The sequence below is a fragment of the Globicephala melas genome, chromosome 12 (assembly GCF_963455315.2).
Source record: "Globicephala melas chromosome 12, mGloMel1.2, whole genome shotgun sequence".
Classification (NCBI taxonomy): domain Eukaryota; kingdom Metazoa; phylum Chordata; class Mammalia; order Artiodactyla; family Delphinidae; genus Globicephala; species Globicephala melas.
In genome coordinates this window covers 52,527,681-52,548,364 of record NC_083325.1, presented here as the reverse complement: position 1 = coordinate 52,548,364, position 20,684 = coordinate 52,527,681, and the positions used below count along the sequence as shown (strand labels likewise).

General features: G+C 45.1%; 2 protein-coding genes across 5 annotated transcripts in view; one reads left to right on the top strand and one right to left on the bottom strand.

Annotated features, from left to right (window-relative positions):
- The window catches only part of EPAS1 (endothelial PAS domain protein 1), an 88,750-nt gene extending 83,902 nt beyond the window's left edge, over nt 1–4,848 (top strand). For both annotated transcript variants that reach the window (XM_030857763.3, XM_070046819.1), the window contains 4 exons: nt 66–192; nt 342–444; nt 686–859; nt 2,584–4,848. In XM_030857763.3, the coding sequence (XP_030713623.1) occupies nt 66–192; nt 342–444; nt 686–859; nt 2,584–2,735 (556 nt within the window). In that variant the 3' untranslated portion in view covers nt 2,736–4,848. The remainder of the gene's footprint in view (nt 1–65; nt 193–341; nt 445–685; nt 860–2,583) is intronic.
- Nucleotides 1–20,684, bottom strand: part of LOC115854048 (uncharacterized) — an 85,794-nt gene that overhangs the window by 7,821 nt on the left and 57,289 nt on the right. Inside the window, exons 2-5 of one of the 3 annotated variants that reach the window (XM_070046820.1) lie at nt 5,588–5,688; nt 4,314–4,394; nt 2,342–2,402; nt 1,254–1,374 (exon numbers count right to left, since the gene is read on the bottom strand). In XM_070046820.1, the coding sequence (XP_069902921.1) occupies nt 1,255–1,374; nt 2,342–2,402; nt 4,314–4,394; nt 5,588–5,688 (363 nt within the window). In that variant the 3' untranslated portion in view covers nt 1,254. Of the gene's footprint in view, nt 1–570; nt 1,375–2,341; nt 2,403–4,313; nt 4,395–5,587; nt 5,689–20,684 lie in introns of those variants that run through there. The other 2 variants (XM_070046822.1, XM_070046821.1) reach the window with 2 other exon arrangements.

Below are 20,684 nucleotides of genomic sequence, written 5' to 3'. Positions count from 1 at the left end.
TTCTGGGAGGGCCCTGGGTGTGTGGGGCTCCAGACTCCCTCACGCCCATCTCTTGGGCTTGGCAGGTCTGCAAAGGGCTTCGGGCCTCAGGGCCCAGATGTGATGAGCCCGGCCATGGTCGCCCTCTCCAACAAGCTGAAGCTGAAGCGACAGCTGGAATACGAGGAGCAAGCCTTCCAAGACATGAGTGGGGTGAGCGCCGCCCCTGGGGAGGCCGGCGGGGAGCGGGGGCTGAGCACAGAGAGCCAGGCTGGCGCAGAGCGCTGCCCACCTCAGCCTGACGCAGCTTGAGGACCTGGGTCTCTGGCCTCTCCCCTCAACCTCTGCACTTCCACCCCCAGGGGGATCCACCAGGCAGCAGCACTTCACACTTGATGTGGAAAAGGATGAAGAGTCTCCGGGGCAGTGGGAACTGCCCTCTGATGAGCGCAGACGTCCCCAGTGGTGAGCACAGGCCTGGGGGAAGGCATTGTGCCGGTGGCGGGGCTCCCCACTCCCTCCCGTCCGAGGCTTGCGAGGACAGGAGGGTGTCTCCGCCCCCCCGCCCCCCCCCCCGCCCCCCCCCCCGCTTTCCACTCTGGCCCGGGTGCCGCCGTCAGAAACCTCTGGGCTCCTTGTGTGAAGGAAAGAGGGACGTTGGGGGCGTCACGGTCTCTCCCCCCACTGTCTGACATTGGCCTTTCAGATGAGTTCATCCGAAATCCCATGAGAGGCGGGAGCCAGCCCCTGAGACACTTAACACCGCCACAGCTGCCATCTGCCGTGAGCCCCGGGGAGCCCGCCAAGAGTGGGTTCCCCCCGCATTGTTACACCCCCCAGTACCAGGACTACGGCCTACCAGCGGCTCACAAGGTGTCAGGTGGGTGCGCTCAGGAATGGGGGCACTGTTCCAGGGGCTGCTGGGTTTGGGAGGGTGTGGGCCAGGGGACGGACAAGGCAGTGGGTCTCAGCTCAGCTCCAGGATGAACCTGCTCATGAAAGGCAGCTGCCTTGAGAAGGGCGAGCCCTCTTTTCCCCCAAGTACTGCAGCAGGGGCTGGAAGGCCACGTGTCCACAGGGCTCGAGAAGGAACCCTCCACTAACCAGGTGCCACCCGGGGCTCTTCCACCTTAAGAGCCCCCGAGCCTATGCCTGCCTTTTGCTCAGTTCTTCGCGTTACTGCCTACCGGGGGGGCATCACTCTGAGCTCAGGCAGGAGCTGAGCTGAGGACGTGCTGCTGGGAGGGGGGCCAGGCTGGTTTGGGAAGACTCACCCTACTGGACCTTGCTTTCTGGGAGGACTGGCCACCTTAGTCTGTTACCATCTTGTGAAATGTAGATGTTGTCACGGAAAGGTTGCTTGTAGTTTGGGTGAAACATTGTTGGACCCCTGCCCTAAAAAAGAGAAATTTCCTCAGCAGTATGGTTCGGGGCAAACTGCTGCTCAGTGCTTCAGAGCTTTAGAGTCACAAGACAGGCCTGGGCTAAGAATTCTGCTCGTGACCAGCTGGAGGACGGAGCAGGCCACACATTTAAATAAGAGGCTCGCGTGCAAAGTGTAGAGTCCGTGGATGTGTTTGCAGTAAGTGGGAGCCAGCATTATCGTCCCTGCTGTGCACCCAGTTTCCTTGAGTGGAAACTCATCCTTTTCAGGGGAAAAATAATATTCTTTTTAAACTCAGGTCGTTTCTTAGGGTAAAAGAAGGGGGGATTAGAAAGGGCTGGTGAGCAAGTATCCGTTGCTACTGCGGTGCTGCAGAGAGGCGTGAGACCCGCCCCGTCCACGAGGGAGCGAGGTCGAGTGGGGGAGGCAGGCATGGGGGGGCCGGGGATGAGGTGCTGCGGCCAAGCCAGGGGAAGGGAGAGCCGGCGCCTCGCGTTACTGGGGCCGACGAAGGGCTTCCAGAGCCGCCTCCAGGAACCCGGGCCTGCTCTTCCTGGGAAGTGGGGTGCTGGGAGCCTCCCCTTCTCAGCATGAGAGAAAGAGGGGCAGCCAAGGGTGGGGGGGTCCTGAAACTGGAAGTCAGGCCCTTGAAGGACCTGTGTGTGTGCACACATGTATATATGCACGTGTGTACATTTTGTGTACGTGCATGTAATGTGTGTGTGTGCAAGTGCGTGCAGGCACCAGCTGCTTCAGAGCTCCCTCTCTCTGTTCGGCCTTTCTTCCGGCTGCCAGTGCACAGTGGGCATGGGTCAGTTGGCAACCCCGAGCCTTGCCCAGGCGCTGGCTCACGCCTCCACCTCCCAGGCCAGGAGGCCTTCGTGGGCTCTCCTTCCATCCAACCTCCCTGTCCCCCGAACATTCCCTGCTCTGTCTGCACTGCACACTCTCCCCGCCGGGGTCTCAGCCCCCTCTCACCTGATGGGATGGAGACGACATGCTTTCTGCTGGGTCCCTGCTCTCTGCATGGGCTGGATCACTAGGGAAAGACAGACAACATTGAAGAAAGTGAAATGAGGGCTGCCCCCCGAGTCATGAAAACTGGAAATGCCCCTTGCTTTCCCAACACGTCTCCTCCATGCTGGCCTCTTATGGAATAGACCCTTTTCCAGATGTTTGATTTAGGGTTTTGAAAATAAGGGCACTAACTCTTCTTTCAGGCATGACAAGCCGGCTGCTCGGACCCTCGTTTGAGCCCTACTTGCTGCCGGAATTGACCAGATATGACTGTGAGGTGAACGTTCCTGTCCCAGGAAGCTCCACGCTCCTCCAAGGAGGGGACCTCCTCAGAGCCCTGGACCAGGCCACCTGAGCCAGGGCCACCCACTGACAGGCACCCCCTTCCCATGCCGTCCCACCAGCTTCACGGTCTCCGTCTGTTTTTTTGCAACTAGATATTTCTAACACCAACACACTTTTTACAAGATATACTTACCTGGCAAACTTGCCCAGGTCACCAAGTAGTGGCCTTTTTCTGAAGATGCTCACTTTATTATTCATATTTTTAAAATACAATTGTTTTACCTGCTATGTTTTGTTCTGTCAATGGAAATGTTCTTAAATTTTATAAGATTGTTCTTTCCCCAACTTCAATTACTTCTAATTTATATTATTCACGGGTTTCTCTCTCTCTCTCTCACACACACACAATTCATACTAACAAGTTTGGTGTATGTTTGTTTGTTCTTTAGGGAAAGCTTTGGCTTCATTTAACTAAAAGGATTTTGTTGTTGTTGCCAAAGAGAAACAAAATAATTTTGCTCTCTCAGCTTGATTTGTGGCCTCTCTCTCTCAGCCCTCCTCCTTTCTTTTGTAAAACTAATCACTGTATTGTAAATTTCAGTCTTTTTTTTTTTTTTAGCCAACTCTTTGCTCTAATTTTGATACGATTTTTTTGGGGGAAAAAAATGTGAAGGGTGAACTCCGTTGTATGTGGTTATCTGTGAAAGTTACACAGTATGGCTTTTCCTAAACTGGTGTTTTCCCCCTGCATTTGGTGGAGTTTTTTAAATTATTATTCAAAAACATAACTGAGTTTTTTAAAAAGAAAATTTATATCTGGGTTAAGTGTTTATCTTATATATGGGTACTTTATAATATCTAAAAACTTAGAAGCGGAAATGGAATCCTGCTCACAAAATCACTTTTTTAAGATCTTTTTTAAGCTGTTAAATCTTCTTTTTCATGGTGTTGCTGACACTGCAGAATTGTACAGAACTCCACGGGCCTGTACTAACCCTGCTCAAGGTCTCCCTCTCTGTTGCCTTTTTGCTTTCGGGACATGCCATAGGCGTGGCGCACAATCCAGAAAGTGGAATCATTATGCGGGAGCATTGCCAGCTGCCTTCTCCTCATGTTCTGTATGTATTCTGTATGTATGTACGTATTATTATTACTGCCAAGAGGGTCTGACGGCACGTCAGGGGTGGAGGCTAGGGACAAATCTAAGGGAGGGGAAGCGCTTTAAACTCTTCTTCAGGTTTCATTGCCAGCCCTTCAAGTGCACTGAGCTATGTGACTCTAATGGTCTTTCATGGGGCACACTTGGATATTTCCAGAACTACCATGAGATGGTTTAGATGGGAATTCATGAAAGAAAGTGAGGATTTAGAAATGGTATAGGGACCCAGTCCACATCCTCCCAGCTCACCACCTTGGAGCCCGTGGAGCTGGACTGAGGGGGGCACACAGGGGGGCTCCTGGTCCTGACCAGCCGCATCTCATGCCCCTTCCTCAGCCACACCATCAGCTCGCCCTACACGGCCGAGGTGCAGCAGGCAGACCTCCGGGGACAGCCCCTGGCCCTCCTTGAGGTCTGTCTGTCCCCAGAAGTGACGTGTATAGGTAGGAAGCACTGAAAACAGTGTTCTCAGAGCGTCTTGTAACTCACCAGGTAAGAGGGACGATGCCATTTGTTTTCGAAATAGCAATCACGTGAAACTTTTCCATCATGGGTACAATGAAGAAGTTTCTAGAAACACACAAAGCAAAACACAGCAAGCCAAGAATTTGGTAAGGCTGGATGGACTTACTGCCCCAAACAAAATAAAATTTAAATCTCAAAAGAAAAATTACCTAGTCACTGTGTTGCCAAAAATGTTACTTGAGCACCACAGCCCTGCCTCACGTACGGCAGGCGGCAGAACTTGAAGGGTTACTGACATGTAAGCGCTGGTGTTTGATTTTCTCTGTGTGTTTGCCTCAGCATGAAGGGCATTTTACCCTTGCAGTTTTACTAAAACACTCTGAAAAATATTCCAAACTTCATATTAACTTTATCTATCAATCAACATAATGATTTCGTGAACATTATTATAAATGTCAAATTCCTACTGACAACATTATTACTATACGGGAGCTTAACTTTATAAGGAAATGTATTTTGACACTCTGCTATCTTATTAAAGTATTCTGATCCTACCACTGCTGGTGGCTCTTGTTTCCTGTGGGTTTATCATGGGCTACACTGATGTAAAGTGAAGTATGTATTTATTAAACAGTTTACAGAAAACGAACATGGGCACTGATCTTTGTGAGGCGACTGAGGCCAGCTGATTGATAGGAATCTGGAGAAAGGAAGAAAAGGCTAATGTTAAAACTCGGCAACTAAGACCAGGAAGCCATGGTCCATATTTGGTCCATGGACCAAATACGCATGGTCCATATTTCTGGGGGCCTCTTTTTCTATGTTCTGTGAGGGGCCCGAGAAAAGAAGTCAGGGTTCCTGTCTTCAGAAAATTATAGGAAGCAGCCTGAAAACTCGGCTGCCTACATGTATTCACACGCCGCACTTCGGATGAAGGCTCTCAGGGGAAAGGAGCCGCCTGAGCTCTGGGGCTCAGAGGAGACCTGTTTGGAGGCGGCAGGGCTCACGCGGGCCCTCCCAGCTAGAATGTGCACGGGAAAGGCCAGGATAACCTCAGACGGAGCCAGAGCCCGGCAATAGCCCCAACTGGACAGGGGCGTGATGGGTTCCCTAATTCAAATTTTACTTTTCCAAGTCATGGCCTGCTTGGAAAGAGATGCCATCTCCATGGTGGGATGGGGGGAGGGACCCAGCAGTGGCCTCTGCTCAAAATGGTCAGTCCTAGAATCAGCGTTCCCGGGTCACACACTTACAGTTCCCCTACGCGTTCAGTCCACGTGGTGTGGTTTCACACTTACCTTGTTAGCTCACTCGAACCTCGGGCTGAGCGATCCATGAGCACCCATTTCACAGATGAAACTGAGGGCCATATTAAGTGGCTCAGGCCAGTCACACCCTGCTAACAGAAGAAAGAAATGTAAACATAGTGTGGGCTGTGCTTTCCCCTCATGCCGACGTGCCTGCTGGGAGGTAGAGTTCATGGCAGGGCTCTGTTTTCATTTCCAAATAGACCATTCCTGTCGTTATTACGTGAACCTGTAGACCTCCCCCTCTGTTTCTGTGCTTACTCATCTCTTCTCTTCCCAACTGCCTGGATCTTCAGATTGGATTTTCTGGGCTCTGCCCGCCCACCATCTTGGACTTCCTGAAAACATCATCTCTTCTTTTTCTGAAGCTCTTCCATGAATGACATATTTTAGCTCATCCTTCAGGAGCAGAGTTGCCTGAAAGCATTGGCAAGCTCAGGACTCAGACCTGGGTGGGTGCTATCCTGACCCCCCAACAATTTAAGAGGTGTCCTTAAGGCGAGGCCATTGCACAACCACCTGAAGGCTGGGATTGTGTCCTCCAGCCCTTGGGGGTGCAGGGCAGCTCCAAGCTCCTCTTGCTTCTAAGCGCAGCAAGCTGGGGTGGGGTGGGGGGACACTGAGGCCACTGTCCCTGATGGATTAGAGGAACTCAGCCCCTCCAAAGCACTCAAGCACAAGACATGGGCCCCACCCAAGTCACCCTGCTTCCTTTATGTTTTGTCTCTAGCAATCGAGTGAAGACTGATTTAAAAGCTCCTCATGTCAGATTTCACTTTCCAAAATGCAGGTGGCCACTCTGCCGTACACCTGGAACTAACAACAGTGTAAATCAACTATACTTCAATTAAAAAAATGATTTTTATAAAATGCAGGTGGCTTAGGACTAGGTATGTGCCTGCATGGCCGGGTGTGCAGCGGCAGCGGCCAGTGTAGAATTAGCAATAGATCAGCCATTGGGGTTCCTCCTGACTCTGGATGCGTTCTCCTCCAGGTGGGCAAACCTTGGTGGGACGTGGCACCTTCCCAGAGCTTGCTTTGCTTGGCAGACTCCAGAAGAGAAGTCTGTCTTTTGCAGGGGGTGGGGACACTCAGACCCAGAGCTGAGAAAGGAGACAGCCCCACCTGGTGGAGTTCCCTCTGATCCATGCAGGGCAAGATTTCCCCGCTCCTGAAGCATGGGCTCTGATGAACATTTCAAATTGGGCAGGGGGGTGAACTGTGGGTTTTTCTGGAGATACGATGCAGAACCATTTCCTTCATAACATACAAGATTCAACCACCTACAGCCCTGCTCTCCTGGCCCCTGCGCATCCTCTGCTCTACGTGAAAAAACTTTTATCGGGAGGCCTGCATAAGAGTGACCAGGTTAGCTGGGCTCTTCTCTCAAGTCAGGAGTGTCCGCAGTAAGACAGTACTGGATGTATTTTCCCAGATGGACTCAAGATGCTGAAAAGGACCCGGAAATGACGTAGCCCAACCCCGTCATTTATTTTTTCAACCTCTTAATTCTAGAGATGAGAATACTGACGCCCAGGGAGACAAAGTGGCAGGGCTGGGAGCAAAACCCAGGCCAGCATCACGGGGACTGAGGCCGAACTCACCATAAGTGAAAGGGGCCACGTCCTTGGCCCATGACATCAGGTCTTGATTTCTCAGCCAGTGCACAGGCCCTTCCCACACACGGCCCTTCCCACCACCACCTCACAGGCCTGGGCCTTGTCTCTTCCCTCAGGGCACTTTCAGTTCTTCTAAAATGATCATGATCACAGCGTCACCCCATTTCTTCAAAATATTCCTTTGATCAGTGGCCCCCGTGGGAACTGCTTGGCCTCTCTGTGACCTCGGTGAAAACTAAACCAACCCCTTCACTTCTAGACTGACTCTTCCTTGGCCTCCCAGGCCCCAGGAGAAAAGGGTTTTGAAGTACTTCTCAAATAAAAACCACCCTGGATAACTCAGACGCCCGTACAAGCTGGTGTACAGTGTTGGAGGCCCACAGCCCACATTTTCCCAGGCAGTCCCAGTCACAGATACCGTGTTTCAATGTCACCCAGGTGCGCTTGTACTTGGGCCAAGGACCCCCATCTTGGGTTCAGAAAGCGGGAACCTTATAGATACAAATGAGCCCTCAGTTGCTTTAGGGTGGACCCCAGGTCCTGGGGAAGTTCAGAGGAGGCCAGGACAGATCAACCTGGGCCTCAGGGGTGGAAAATCCTCCCAACCAGCCATGCGATGGAAGAGGATGCAGAGGGAGGCGGTGTGGGGGAGGGTTATTCTAGATGTGGATGGACGAGGGGGACAAAGGCATGAGGCCAGAATGAGCAGCACGTGCAGAAGACCCTGGGGATCAGGCGGGGTCAGGAGCTGGGATGGAAGGAGAGGGCGGCAGGGCAGCCTGGCCACTCACAGCACAGGCCTGGAGTCAGACAGACCAGGGTTCAAATCCTGGCTCTGCTGCTTCTAGCTGTGTAACCTGGGGGAAGCCCCTTCATGTCTGATAGCCCGTGTCTGCTTTCCTGTGAAAGGACCATGATAAGAGTGCCTACCTCATAGGGTCGAGGCTGGAGATACTAACTTGGGGATTGACCGTAGGTAAACTGTACTTAAATCCCTGAGATTGGATGAACTATACCTAGGAGGTAAGAGCACAGGCAAACAGTAGAGCCCTAAGATAGAGCCCTGGGCCATGGCAGCGCTGGTAGAAGTCAGAGAGAGGAGGAGCCAGCAAAGAGGCTGGTGGGAACAGCAACAGGTAGGAAAAAAACCCCAGGATTTCAGTATCCCAGAAGCCAAGAGAGGAGGATGTTTTAAGAAGTAGGAATAGTTGGGCTTCCCTGTGGCGCAGTGGTTGAGAGTCCACCTGCAGGGGACGCGGGTTCGTGCCCCGGTCCGGGAAGATCCCACATGCCGCGGAGCGGCTGGGCCCGTGAGCCATGGCCGCTGAGCCTGCGCGTCCGGAGCCTGTGCTCCGCAACGGGAGAGGCTACAACAGCGAGAGGCCCGCGTACCGCACAAAAAAAAAAAAAAAAAAAAAAAAGAAGTAGGAATAGTTAACTGGATCACATACTAGACTGAAAGGCCAGGTAAAGTGAGGAGGAAATAATGGCTCTGGGGTTTGGCAACATGGAGATCATCATTGACCTTGACTAGAGAGCTGGTGGTGGAGAGCTAAGGACGGAGGTGTGATGGGAGTGGATTGAGGCATGGGCAGGCTGGGGTGAAGGCACAGAGACCACAGCAATACACAACTTCTTCAAGAAGTTTCCCTGTGAAAAGAATGAAATGATGCCATTTGCAGCAACATGGATGGACCTAGAGATTACCATACTAAGTGAAGTAAGTCAGACAGAGAAAGACAAATATTATATGATATCACTTATATGTGGAATTTTAAAAATATATAAATGAACTTATTTATGAAATAGAAACAGATTCACAGATATAGAAAACAAATTTATGGTTACCAAAGGGGAAAGGAGGGGAGGAATAAATTAGGAGTATGGAATTAACAGATACACACTACTATACATAAAATAGATAAGCAACAAGGACCTACTGTCTAGCACAGAAAACTATATTCAATAACCTATAATAAACCATAATGGAAAAGAATATGAAAAAGAATGTATATATTTGTATAACTGAATCACTTTGCTGTACAGCAGAAATTAACACAACATTGTAAATCAACTATACTTCAATAAAATAAATTTTAAAAAAAAGTCTCCCCATGAAGGGGAGCAGGGAAATGGAGTAGAGCTGGAGGAAGGGGTCAGGGGAAGTTTTTCTAAAAAACATTTAATGAACTTTTATTTTAGAATAATTATAGATTTACAGAAAAGTTGCAAAAATATTAGAGTTCCTGCACGGAGCTCCCCCTATTGCTAACTTAACTGCGGCACGTATGTCACAACTAAGGAACCCATATTGGTATGCTTTTATTATCTAGAGTCTGTACTTTATTCAGGCTTCTTTAGTTTTTACCTAACATCTTTTTTGCTGTTCCAGGATCCTATCCAAGAGACCACATTACATCTAATTGTCGTGTCTCCTTAGGCTTCCCTAAACGGTGACAGTTTTCACAGTCCATCATAATAGTTATTCGCACCTTCTGTGTTATTGATGACTTTGACAGTTTTGAGGAGTGCTGGTCGGATATTCTTACAGAACAGCATCCTTCGATTTGGATTTCTCTGATGGTTTTCTTAGACAGAGGCTATGGGTTTGGGGGAGGAAGACCAGAGGTAAAGTGCCACTGTCATCACCTCGTATCAAGGGTGCATGCTATCAATGTGGCTTATCCCTGTGGATGTTAATCTTTATCACTTGGCTGAGGGAGTGTCTGTCAGGTTTTTCCATTGTAAAGTTACTGATTTTTTAGGGGAAATTTTTTTTGAAGCTGAGCTATATTAGGGAATGTTTCTATTGTGACGGCAGAGAGGAATGTTTCTAAGAGAATGACTATTATGATGGACCATGAAAACGAAACTGTGTGAGAAGGAAAGAAAAAATATGAAGAGGTTGATGGCCAATGAAAAAAAAGGTAGGTTCAGTGAATTAGAGGTCTTAATGAGGTCAAAGAGGGGTCAGAGTGAGGTGTAGAAAGAGGGAACCATGCCGTCATTGTCAGAGGAGGGGAAGCTTTTTTTTTTTTTCCTCTGCGGCTCTGTGGCCTACACAGCCCTGGCGGTCCTCACGAGCGAGAGGTACAGCGGGGAGCAGGCTGACCCGTGGAGCCTGTGCGCGCCACCTCACGGGCTCCAGGACCCCTAGGGAGGGGAGGGGAGTGGCGGGGTGGGGAGGGGGCACGCCCTGGGAAGCCCATGCCCCCAGAGGTGTCAACCTCTACACCATGGTGACCGGGAAGCTGCCCTTCAAGGAGCGCCAGCCCCACTGCATGCTGTACCTGATGCGCCGGGGCCCCACCTTACGGCCAGGCCTGTCCCCAGGTGAGCGCCTCCACCCTGTGTCCCTCCCCCGTCCCAGCCCGCACCCAGGTGGGCGGCAAGAGAGAGCTGGGTCCGGAGATGGGGAAATGGGTTGGTGGCCCCGCTAAGCTTGAACCCTGCACTAGCCCAGGGCAGGCCGCCTCACCTCTCTCTGCCTGTCTCCCCACATGTGAAACACGGACACCCTATGGCTGTTTATTTATACTTACATATGACGCAACAATACTACTTCTAGGTATTTATCTTAAAAAAGTGAAATTTTTTAATTCACACAAAATCTGCCCACCGATATTTATAGCAGCGTTATTTCTAATCACCAAGAACTGGAAACAACCTGAACGTCCTTCAGCGGAGGTATGGATTTAAAAAAAAAAAACAACGCTGTATTTCACTGATATGCTGGAATACCACTCAGCAATGAACGTTAACAAATTTGATTCAAGCGGCAACATGGATGAATTGCAAAGGTATTGTGTTGAGTGAAACAAGCCAGTATCAAAAGGTTCATCCTATGTAATTCCATTTATATGACATTCTGGAAAAGGCAAAAAATACAGGAACAGAGAACAGGTCATTTCTTGCCAGGGCCTAGGGGAGTTTGAATATAAAAGGAGAACAGAGGGAATCTTTGGAATATCGGAATTGTTCTATATCCTGTCTGTAGTGGTGGTTGTGAGAATTGACACATGGGCAAAAAATCACAGAACTGCACATCAGAAAAAGAATCTTACTGTATGTAAATTTCTTTTTAAAAAATAAAAGCAAAATTTGAGATTTCAGAGGCAGCTAAAATAGCACTGAGGGGAAAGTTTGAGGAAGTAGGGTAGACAGGATGCTGTCAGGACTATGAGGTGGATGTTACGGTGACACGGAGCATAAAGGTGAAGGAGAGACATGAGCTGAGAATTGAAATCACTGGAAGCCGAGGTTGAGAGCCGTGAGGCTAAGCAAAAGTCCAGTGCCGCGAGCGGGAGGGAAAAGGGAGGAGAAGGGGTTTGGAAGCAGCATGGCGAAGCTAGGAGTCCTCCTCTGCCTCCAGGCCCTGCCTGACACTTGCCTGTAGGAGAGAGAATCCGGCCCCTTCCTGAGGGTTGGTGGGGCAGGGGCCCTCAGCCGAGAGCCAGACTCCAGTTAAAGAGGAAAGTGATGACATGTTCAGAGAAGACAGGGGACCTAGGAGGTGGCTGACGTCAGACCGAGCTCCAGAGAGTGCATGGCAGGATCTCAGGGTGGAGAGGGATGGGAGATGGAGAGAAGGATGGATGAGCAGGTCTGGGGACAAGGGCCTGGTGGTAACACGTGGCCTGGAGGCCTTGGTCTGCCACAGGTGACTGAGGGGAAGAGAGTGGGAGAGATGGTGTATCCTCCTGAGGGCCTCTTAGGGGTTCAAGCCAGCAGGCTGGGGTCTGACCCCTCCCGTAGCCTCAGGGGCAGGGCAGGGAGGCACACAGCTTCTCTGCCATGTCTGCGGAAGTGGCTAGGCTCTCCTCATCTCCCGCAGCACCCAGGGACCATCGTATGGATGCACTCATTCAACGTAAGGTGGGCTTGTTGCTTTCTAAGGCAGGTGTGAGGGTGCAGGGGGCGGCCCCCTCCCTTTCTGCCTGTGGGGACCTTGGTTTTAAACCCTGTGGGTGGGCCCAGCACTTGCAGGAACAAAGGAAGACAGTGCGGTTGGAGGACCCAGTGGCCTGAAACAAAGTGATGTTTTCTCATCCTCATTAGCCTGGTGGAGGCGAGGGCAGCTGAGCATGAACATTGACATCGTTTGGGGGCCTTGCTTAAAGGCCAAGGCAGGACTCCAACTAAAGATTCAAATCTGGACGAGAGAGCTGGCTCAGACTGGGGCAGGTTGGCTGGGACGGTGTGGGAAATCCAGGGCTTGTGCATCTGCTCCTGCTGCAGCTTAAAATGTGGAGTGGCAGCTGTGCTGACCAGGGTGGCCTCTGCCGAGGGGTGGGGGGTGGGGGGTCTATGCCACCACCCCACTCACCGAGGACCCATGGGTTAGGCACCAACCTTGCTGAGCTGATAGTTCTACAATAGCGTGAGAAGGCAGCAACTGCCATATATTCTGTCCCTCTCTGAGCACCACACTCTAACAGAGATATAGATCAACAGGAATTTGTTCAAAGAAGGACAACTAAAATGGTGATGGGACTCGCAGCATAGCACGACAATAGACTGGAGAACTGGGACAGTTTATCCTAGAGATTTGGGGGAGCTCAAAAGACCACCTTCAAGTATCTAGAGAAGAGTTTTTCTGGGTGGCCCCACTGGACAGAACTAGGCCTGTAGGTTCAGAAAAACAGTTCAGCTCAATGCAAGTATCCTCAAGAGTAAACCTCGCTCCTCTCCCGACGTGTCAGCACTTGCTTGCTCAGTGTAACAGGAAATAACATCTTTACTCCGATCACCCAAGAAAGCTATTTACAGGATAATGCCAGGGAAGGCTGTCTGGCAAAGATAAAGAAAAATCATAATTTCACATCTTTGTTCAGGTCTTTGTGTAAATAAAGGCTGGCCATCAGACACAGATGGCCCCATGAAACCCAAGATGGGCAGAGGGAAACTGGTGCTGCCCCTTAAGTGTTATCCCGGTGCTGCCCCTTAAGTGTTATCTCCTGTCTGGGCAGAAGAAAGTTAGTAATAGGGGGAAGCAGGTGCAGGGCAAATGGTAATTCTCTGTGCTATCTTTGCAATTTTTCTGTAAGCCTAAAACTATTTTTTTAAATTTAACTAATTGAAAAATGATGCCAGATAAAAACGAAGAAATACAGGAAGAGACAAAGAGCAAAGAAAAGGATAAATGAATAAATCTAAGTGAATATTGACTGTTAAAACAATAACAATGATAATATATTGTGGGGTTTTAAATAAATGTGAAATTAATGTATATGAAAGCAACAGTACAAGAGGTGGGAAAGGGTAAACGGAGTAAAATGACTTTTAGTTTCTGCATTGTCTAGGAAGTAGTACATGTACTAATTTATATTAGACTTTAATAAGTCAAGGATGTGTGTTGTAAAATAATGTGTAATTAACAAGCTAAAAGAGCAGGGAAATGGAATCTTTAAAAAATATGAGATTATTCTAAAAGAAGACAAAAAAGGATAGAAAAAATGAACATAGGATAAGTGGGACAAATAGAAAACAAATAAGATGATAGATCAGCTTGGTGCTCTGTGATGACCTAGATGGGTGGGATGGGGAAGGGGGGAGGGAGGTCCAGAGGGAGGGGACCTATATACATATATGTATATGTATACATATAGCTGATTCACTTCATTGTACAGCAGAAACTGACACAACACTGTAAAGCAATTATACCCCAATTTTTTAAAAAGATGCTAGATTTAAATCTAAATATATCAGTAATTATGTAAAATATAAGTAGGTTAAACATTTCAATTAAATTAAAATATCAGACTGGGTTTAAAATATATATATAAGCAGCTTACAGGACACATGACTTCTAAATAAGAATACAGATAGGAGAATACAAAAGAACAACAAAAAAAAGGGCAAACACTAAAAAAAAGCTGGTGTAGCATACTAGTATTAGCTAGGTAGACTTTAAGGAAGAAACATTACTAAAATGAAGAGGGACATTTCATAATAATAAAAGTGTCCATGCAACAGAAAGATAATTCTATATTTGTATGCACCTAATAGGCCTAAGAAATTGATACCACTACAAGGAAAAGTAGAAAATCTATCATCATAGTTGGGGATTTCAACACACCTCTCTCAGTGACTAACAGAACAAGCAGGAAAAAAGTAAAGATAACCCACAAAATGGGAGAAAATATTTGTAAATTATATATTTGATAAGGGACTAATTTCAGCATATATAAAGCATATTTACAATTCAATAATTAAAAGGAAAATAACCCAATTTAAAATGGGCCAAAGACTGTATACATTTCTCCAAAGAAGATATACAAATGGCCTATAAGCATATAAAAAAAGATGCTCAAGGTCTTTAGTGATTAGGGAAATGTAAATAAGAACCATGATGAGATACCACTTCATACACCGCTAGGATGGCTAAAATCTAAAAGACAATAACAAGTGTTGATGAAGCTGTGGAGAAACTGCAACCCTCATACATTTCTGGTAGAAATGTAAAATGATACAGCCCTTCACAAAACAATCTGGCAGCTCCTCAAAAATTTAAACACAGAATTACCATATGACTCTGCAATTACAGTCCTAGGTATATACCTCAGAAAACTGAAAACATATGGTTACAGAAAAACTTATACACAAATGTTTATAGCAGCATTATTCCTAAGAGCCAAAAAGTGGAAACAACCCAAACGTCTATCAACTGATGAATACGTAAACAGTACGTATATAATGCAATATTATTCAGCCATATAAAGTAATGAAGTACTGATACGTGCTGCAGCATGGAAACACCATTCTGAGTGAAAGATGCCAAACGCAAAAGGCCATATATTATCTGATTCAACTTATATGCAATGTTCAGAAGAGGTAAATCCATAGATACAGAAAGTAAATTAGTGGTTACCAAGGGTGGAAGAAGGGGAAAATGCGGAAGGTTTCTTTTTGGGGTGATGAAACGTTCTGAAATTGGTGACAATGGTTGCATAATTTTGTTAATATACTGAAAACCACTGAATTGTACACTTTAAAAGGGTGAATATTATGGTATGTGAATTATATCACAATAAGAAATAAAGTAGATAAAGGTATAAAAGATTGAAATATACAGTTAAGAAGACCTAATTGATATATGCAGAACTCTGTGCCCCGAAACTAGAGAACAGACATTCTTTAAAGCACACACAGGCTTCCTAAAATTACTAAAATGGCTAATTTACTAAAATTAGCCATGTACTAGAGGGCACAGTATTAGTACTAAGCAAGCCTTAACACATTTCAAAGGTTAAAATGACTCAGAGTATATTCCCTGACCACAGTGAAATTAAACTAGAAATCAGTAACTGAATGCAAGTTTAAGAATCACACGTTGAATTTTAGCAATACATTTCTGAATTACCCATGGGTCAAAAAAATCACATTGGAAATTAGACCATATTTTAAGTATGAATAAAAGCAATGTGTCAAAGCTTCTGGGATTCAATTAAAGCCATGCTTACAGGGAAATGCATAGCATTATTAGATTATATCAGAAAAGAAGAAGGGATGAAAACCAATGATATAAGTATTTATATCAAGAATTTAGGAAACAAACAGCAAACTAAAGCCTAATAGAAAAAAGAAATAAAGAAAAAACATGAGAGAAAAACTTAATGAAATAGAAAACAAGTGTAAAACAGAGAAAAATCAACAAAGCTAAGGTTGTATTAATCTTTGAAAAGATTAATAAAATTTATAAACACCTAGCAAGATGTATCAGGAAAAAGAGATAGTAGGTATAAATTACTAATATCAGAAAATAAAAGATTACAAAGGAATATTAGAAAAAACTTTGCCATTAAATCAGATGAAATAGACTAACTTCTTGAAAATTCAAAATTATTGACACAAGAAGTGATAGAAAATACGAATAATTCCATACTTATTAAAGAAACTGAATCGTTAAATAAAACTTTCCCACTAAGAAAACTTCAGTCCCAGATGGCTTCACCATTAAATCCTCCCAGATGTCTGAGGAAAATTAACCTTTCTCGGGACTTCCCTGGGTGGTGCGGTGGTTAAGACTCCACGCTCCCAATGCAGGGGGCCAGGTTTCAATCCCTGGTCAGGGAACTAGATCCCACATGCATGCCACAACTAAGAGTTTGCATGCCGCAACTAAGAGTTTGCATGTCACAACTAAGGAGCCCACCTGCTGCAACTAAGGAGCCCATGTGCCACAACTAAGGAGCCTGCCTGACGCAACTAAGACCGAGCGCAACCAAATAAAAATATATTTTTTAAAAAAATTACCCTTTCTCAAACACATTTAGCAAATAGAGGGAATGCTTTGAACTCATTTCTGAGGCCAACATACCCTTGATACCAAAGCCTGACAAACATTTAACAAAAAAGACAACTTACAGAAGGCCACTCTCTCTCATGAACATCAATTCAAATACCTTCAACAAAATATTATCCAATCAAACCCAGTAATATATGGGAAGGAAACTGCACTGTGAGCAAGCTGGGTTTATTACAGGAACACAAGACTAATTTAACACTGAAAAACTGATGTAACTTAACATTTTAACTGAATAAAGAAAAAACTCAATAGATGCAGAAAAGGTTATTTGATAAAATCTGAAATGATTATTAGGAAAAGAAAAGAATTCAGCATACTAGGAATAAAGAGTAACTTCCTCAATATGATAAAGGGTTTTAATTAAAAGACTTACTACAAACATTATACTTAATGGTGAAATTAATAGTAAAAGCTTTCCCCCTGAGAGAAACAAGATAAAAGAGGCCAACTATCATCACTTCTATTCAACATTATACTAGGGGACCTAACCAGTGTAATCAACAATAAAAATAAATAGAAGTATGAGGATCAGAAAGAAAAACCAGAACAAAACTCTGTCATTATTTACAGTCTACATGATGGTGTATATTAAAATGTAAATGGATCTTCAGATAAACCATTATGGTTTATTAGTGAATTTAGCAAGATTACTAAATTCAAAGACAATATACGAAAATCAACTATTGTTATTTATCAACAACTAACTGAAAAGTTACATTTTTAGGAACTTCCCTGGTGGCGCAGTGGTTAAGGATCTGCCTGCCAATGCAGGGGACACAGGTTTGATCCCTGGTCCGGGAAGATCCCACATGCTGCGGAGCAACTAAGCCTATGCGCCACAACTACTGAGCCTGCGTGTCGCAACTACTGAAGCCCGCGTGCCTAGAGCTCATGCCCTGCAATGAGAAGTCACCTCAATGAGAAGCCCGCACACTGCAACAAAGAGCAGTCCCCGCTTGCTACAACTAGAGAAAGTCCACACGCAGCAACAAGGACCCAGTGCAGCAAAAAAAAGTTACATTTTTAAATGACAATATGTACTAAATCAATAAAAAATAAAATGTCCAAGAACAGATATAAAAGATGTACGAGTGCTAAATATAAAACTTCAAAAAATATTGAGAAAAATAAAATACTAAAATAAATTAAGGGCTATCCCATGTTCATGGATTGGAAAAGTCAATATATTTAAGATGTCAATTTTTGTCAAATTTAGTTACATATTAAATGCAGTCCGAATCAGAATACTAGAATTTAGTTTACGTGTATATGTGTGTCTGTAGTCTGAGAAACATATTCTGAAATTTATACGGAAATGTTAAGACCAAGAGTATTCAAAAACAATACTGAAGAACAAAGTTGGAAGACTTATACTACTGGATATCAAAACTTATTTTAAAACCAAAAAAATTATGACAGGGTGGTATTATGTAAGGATAGACAAATAGACCAATAAAACAGAAAAGACAGTCCAGAAATTGACCCACTCATGTCTGGACACTCACTCCATGACAAAGGTAACACTGCAGAGCAATGAGAAAAGGATGGTCTTTTCAACAAATGTACCAAGTTAATAATATATCCATATGGGGGAAAAATTATATTCTTAACTCTTACTTCACACCAAATTTAAAATTTCCAGGTGGAATAGAGATCTAAATGTGGAAGACAAATAAAGCTTCTAGAAGGTAATATAGGAGAACATCTTCATGACCTCAAAGTAGGCAAGACTTCTTTGACATGAAAAGGCCATCCACAGAATGGGAGACAATATTTGCAATATTTACATCTGACCCCAAAACTCAGGTCTGGGATATATAAAGAACTCCTCAAATCAACTTTAAAAGCAATAGAAAAATGAACAAAAGACTTGAATAGACACTTCACAAACATTTTTATGGCCAATGAAAATATAAAATGGAGCTCAAACTCAGGAGAATGAAATTAAAACCACAGTGAGAAACCACTTACACACCCACCAGAATAGCTAAAGTTGAAAAAAGCTGTCAACACCAAGCCCTGGAGAGGACATGAAGCAGCTGGAACTCTCATACAACACTGGTGGAAGTGAATAAATTGGAGTGTAGTAAAAAAAAAAAAAAAAAAATTTATTAGTATATTTAACTTTCTGTCATTTTTTAAGGCATAAGCTAGGTGCTAACAAAATGAAAAGGTCTTTCTTTACAAACCCTTTCCCAAATCTCAGTTAGCATTACTAAGTTGCAGAGACACACTGCTTTGCTCAGCTGAGCTGAAGTCCAACATGGCTCTCTTGGCTGGCTGTTGGTGAATTGGTTCAACCACTTAGGGGAGCTGAACATAAGCATACCCCCTTACCAGTCTATTCTCATAGAAATACCCAAGAGAAATGAGTTCATTTGTCCTGCAAGACAGGTATAAGAACATACATAGCAGCATGATTTCCAATGGCCCCAGACTAAAAATAGCCCAAATGTCTGTCACTGGTAGAATGGACAAATAAGTTGTAGTATATTTAAAATATGGAGTATGACGCAGCCATGAAAATGAACTACTGCTACATGCAAGAACACGGATGAATTTCATAAATGCTGAGTGTTAGAAACCAGAAGCAACAGATTACAAACTATACAATTCCATATATTCCAAAACTTTGGTACTAACACAGGTTGGGCAAAACTAACCTATGGTATTAAAAGTCAGATATTGATCACCTTTGGGCAGAACAGTAGTGGGAAAAAAAAAAGCACAGGAGTGGGGCTTCTGGGATGCTCTTAATATTCTATTTATGACCTAGAAGGCAGTTTCATTTTGGGAAAATTAACCTAACTACACAGTTATGATTTGTGTGCTTTTCTACGTTAACTTTATACCTCAATAAAATTTTATTAACTGGAAAAAAAACTTGGGTAAATATTATTGGTGCAGGCATGTGGAGAGATGAGCACTTTGCATTGTGGATGGAAGTATAAGTTGTAAGCATCTTTGAAAGGCAATTTGGTCATATCTATACACAATGAAATGCCATATTTATCTTTTGAATCAGCAATTCTACCTCTAGTATTTTTACAGTTACACTTCCACATGTGTACAAAGATACATGTACAAGGATATTTATTGCAGCATTACTTTTAAGCCTAAAGGTCAGGGGTTGAATTTCGGGGCATCTAAATAATAGCATTTCAGCATTAGAAACAAACAAATGTCAACCCAATCTGGCCCATGTCCTCAGGCCTCATTCTAGATTTACATATGCTGGAATGTCCCTTGAAGACACATAAAGAACTGGAAGGGTGGTCACCTCTGTGACCTGGCAACACGAGACAGGACCACAAGGGTGGGAGAATTACCCTATTGTACCTTTTGAATTTTGTACCATGTCAGGATGTAAACTCAATCCAAACAAACGTGGTCTTGGCCTCACGATGGCATCCAGGAATGATAGCACCATAGCACACCACAGAAGGGCAGGGTTTCAGAGGTCATCAGGCCCACTTCCTCACCGTGCAGATGAGGATACTAAGATATCCATGGTCCACATTCCTTCAGAATGGAAAATACATGATCTGGGAGGCAACGTCACCCTTCTGCCTGTGTGCAGATGAAGTTGTCAGATAGCAGCTAAGGCCCCAGGAAATGTGTACAGGAAAAGCAGGTTTTCTGGGGGAGGGTGCAGGTGACAAGGTAGGGAGGGAAGGCAATCACCAAGGATCCTGCATGGCATCCTGGGCAGACCGGAGGCAGGGGACACAGGAGGAAACTACTGACAACATTCTCCTGCTTCAAAGTAGTCTTGAAATATCAATAGAGGAGCTGATTCCACGCCCAGTCACTTCTTTTAACCGAATCTTAGTTTCCACAGCCATTCATTCATTCAACCAACCACTCAATCATCAATCTTTTTGCATGCCTACTAGGCACAATGCTCTGGGCTAGGCATGAGGAATATGACCATAAGCACAGTCCTTGCAATGCTTATGAGTTTAGCACATACTGGCCCAGGTCACAGATAAACTGTGATGGTCTATTGAGATGACTCCTGACGAAGCTTTTTTTTTTTTTAATGTTCTGTTGTAGTTTAATGAAATGTGAATGTAGCATTAAAGCATATTTTCATCCTTTGTGCTCATTTGAGATCTTTTTAATCATCTCCCCAAATTCATTGTTGTATCAGTGAAGTACA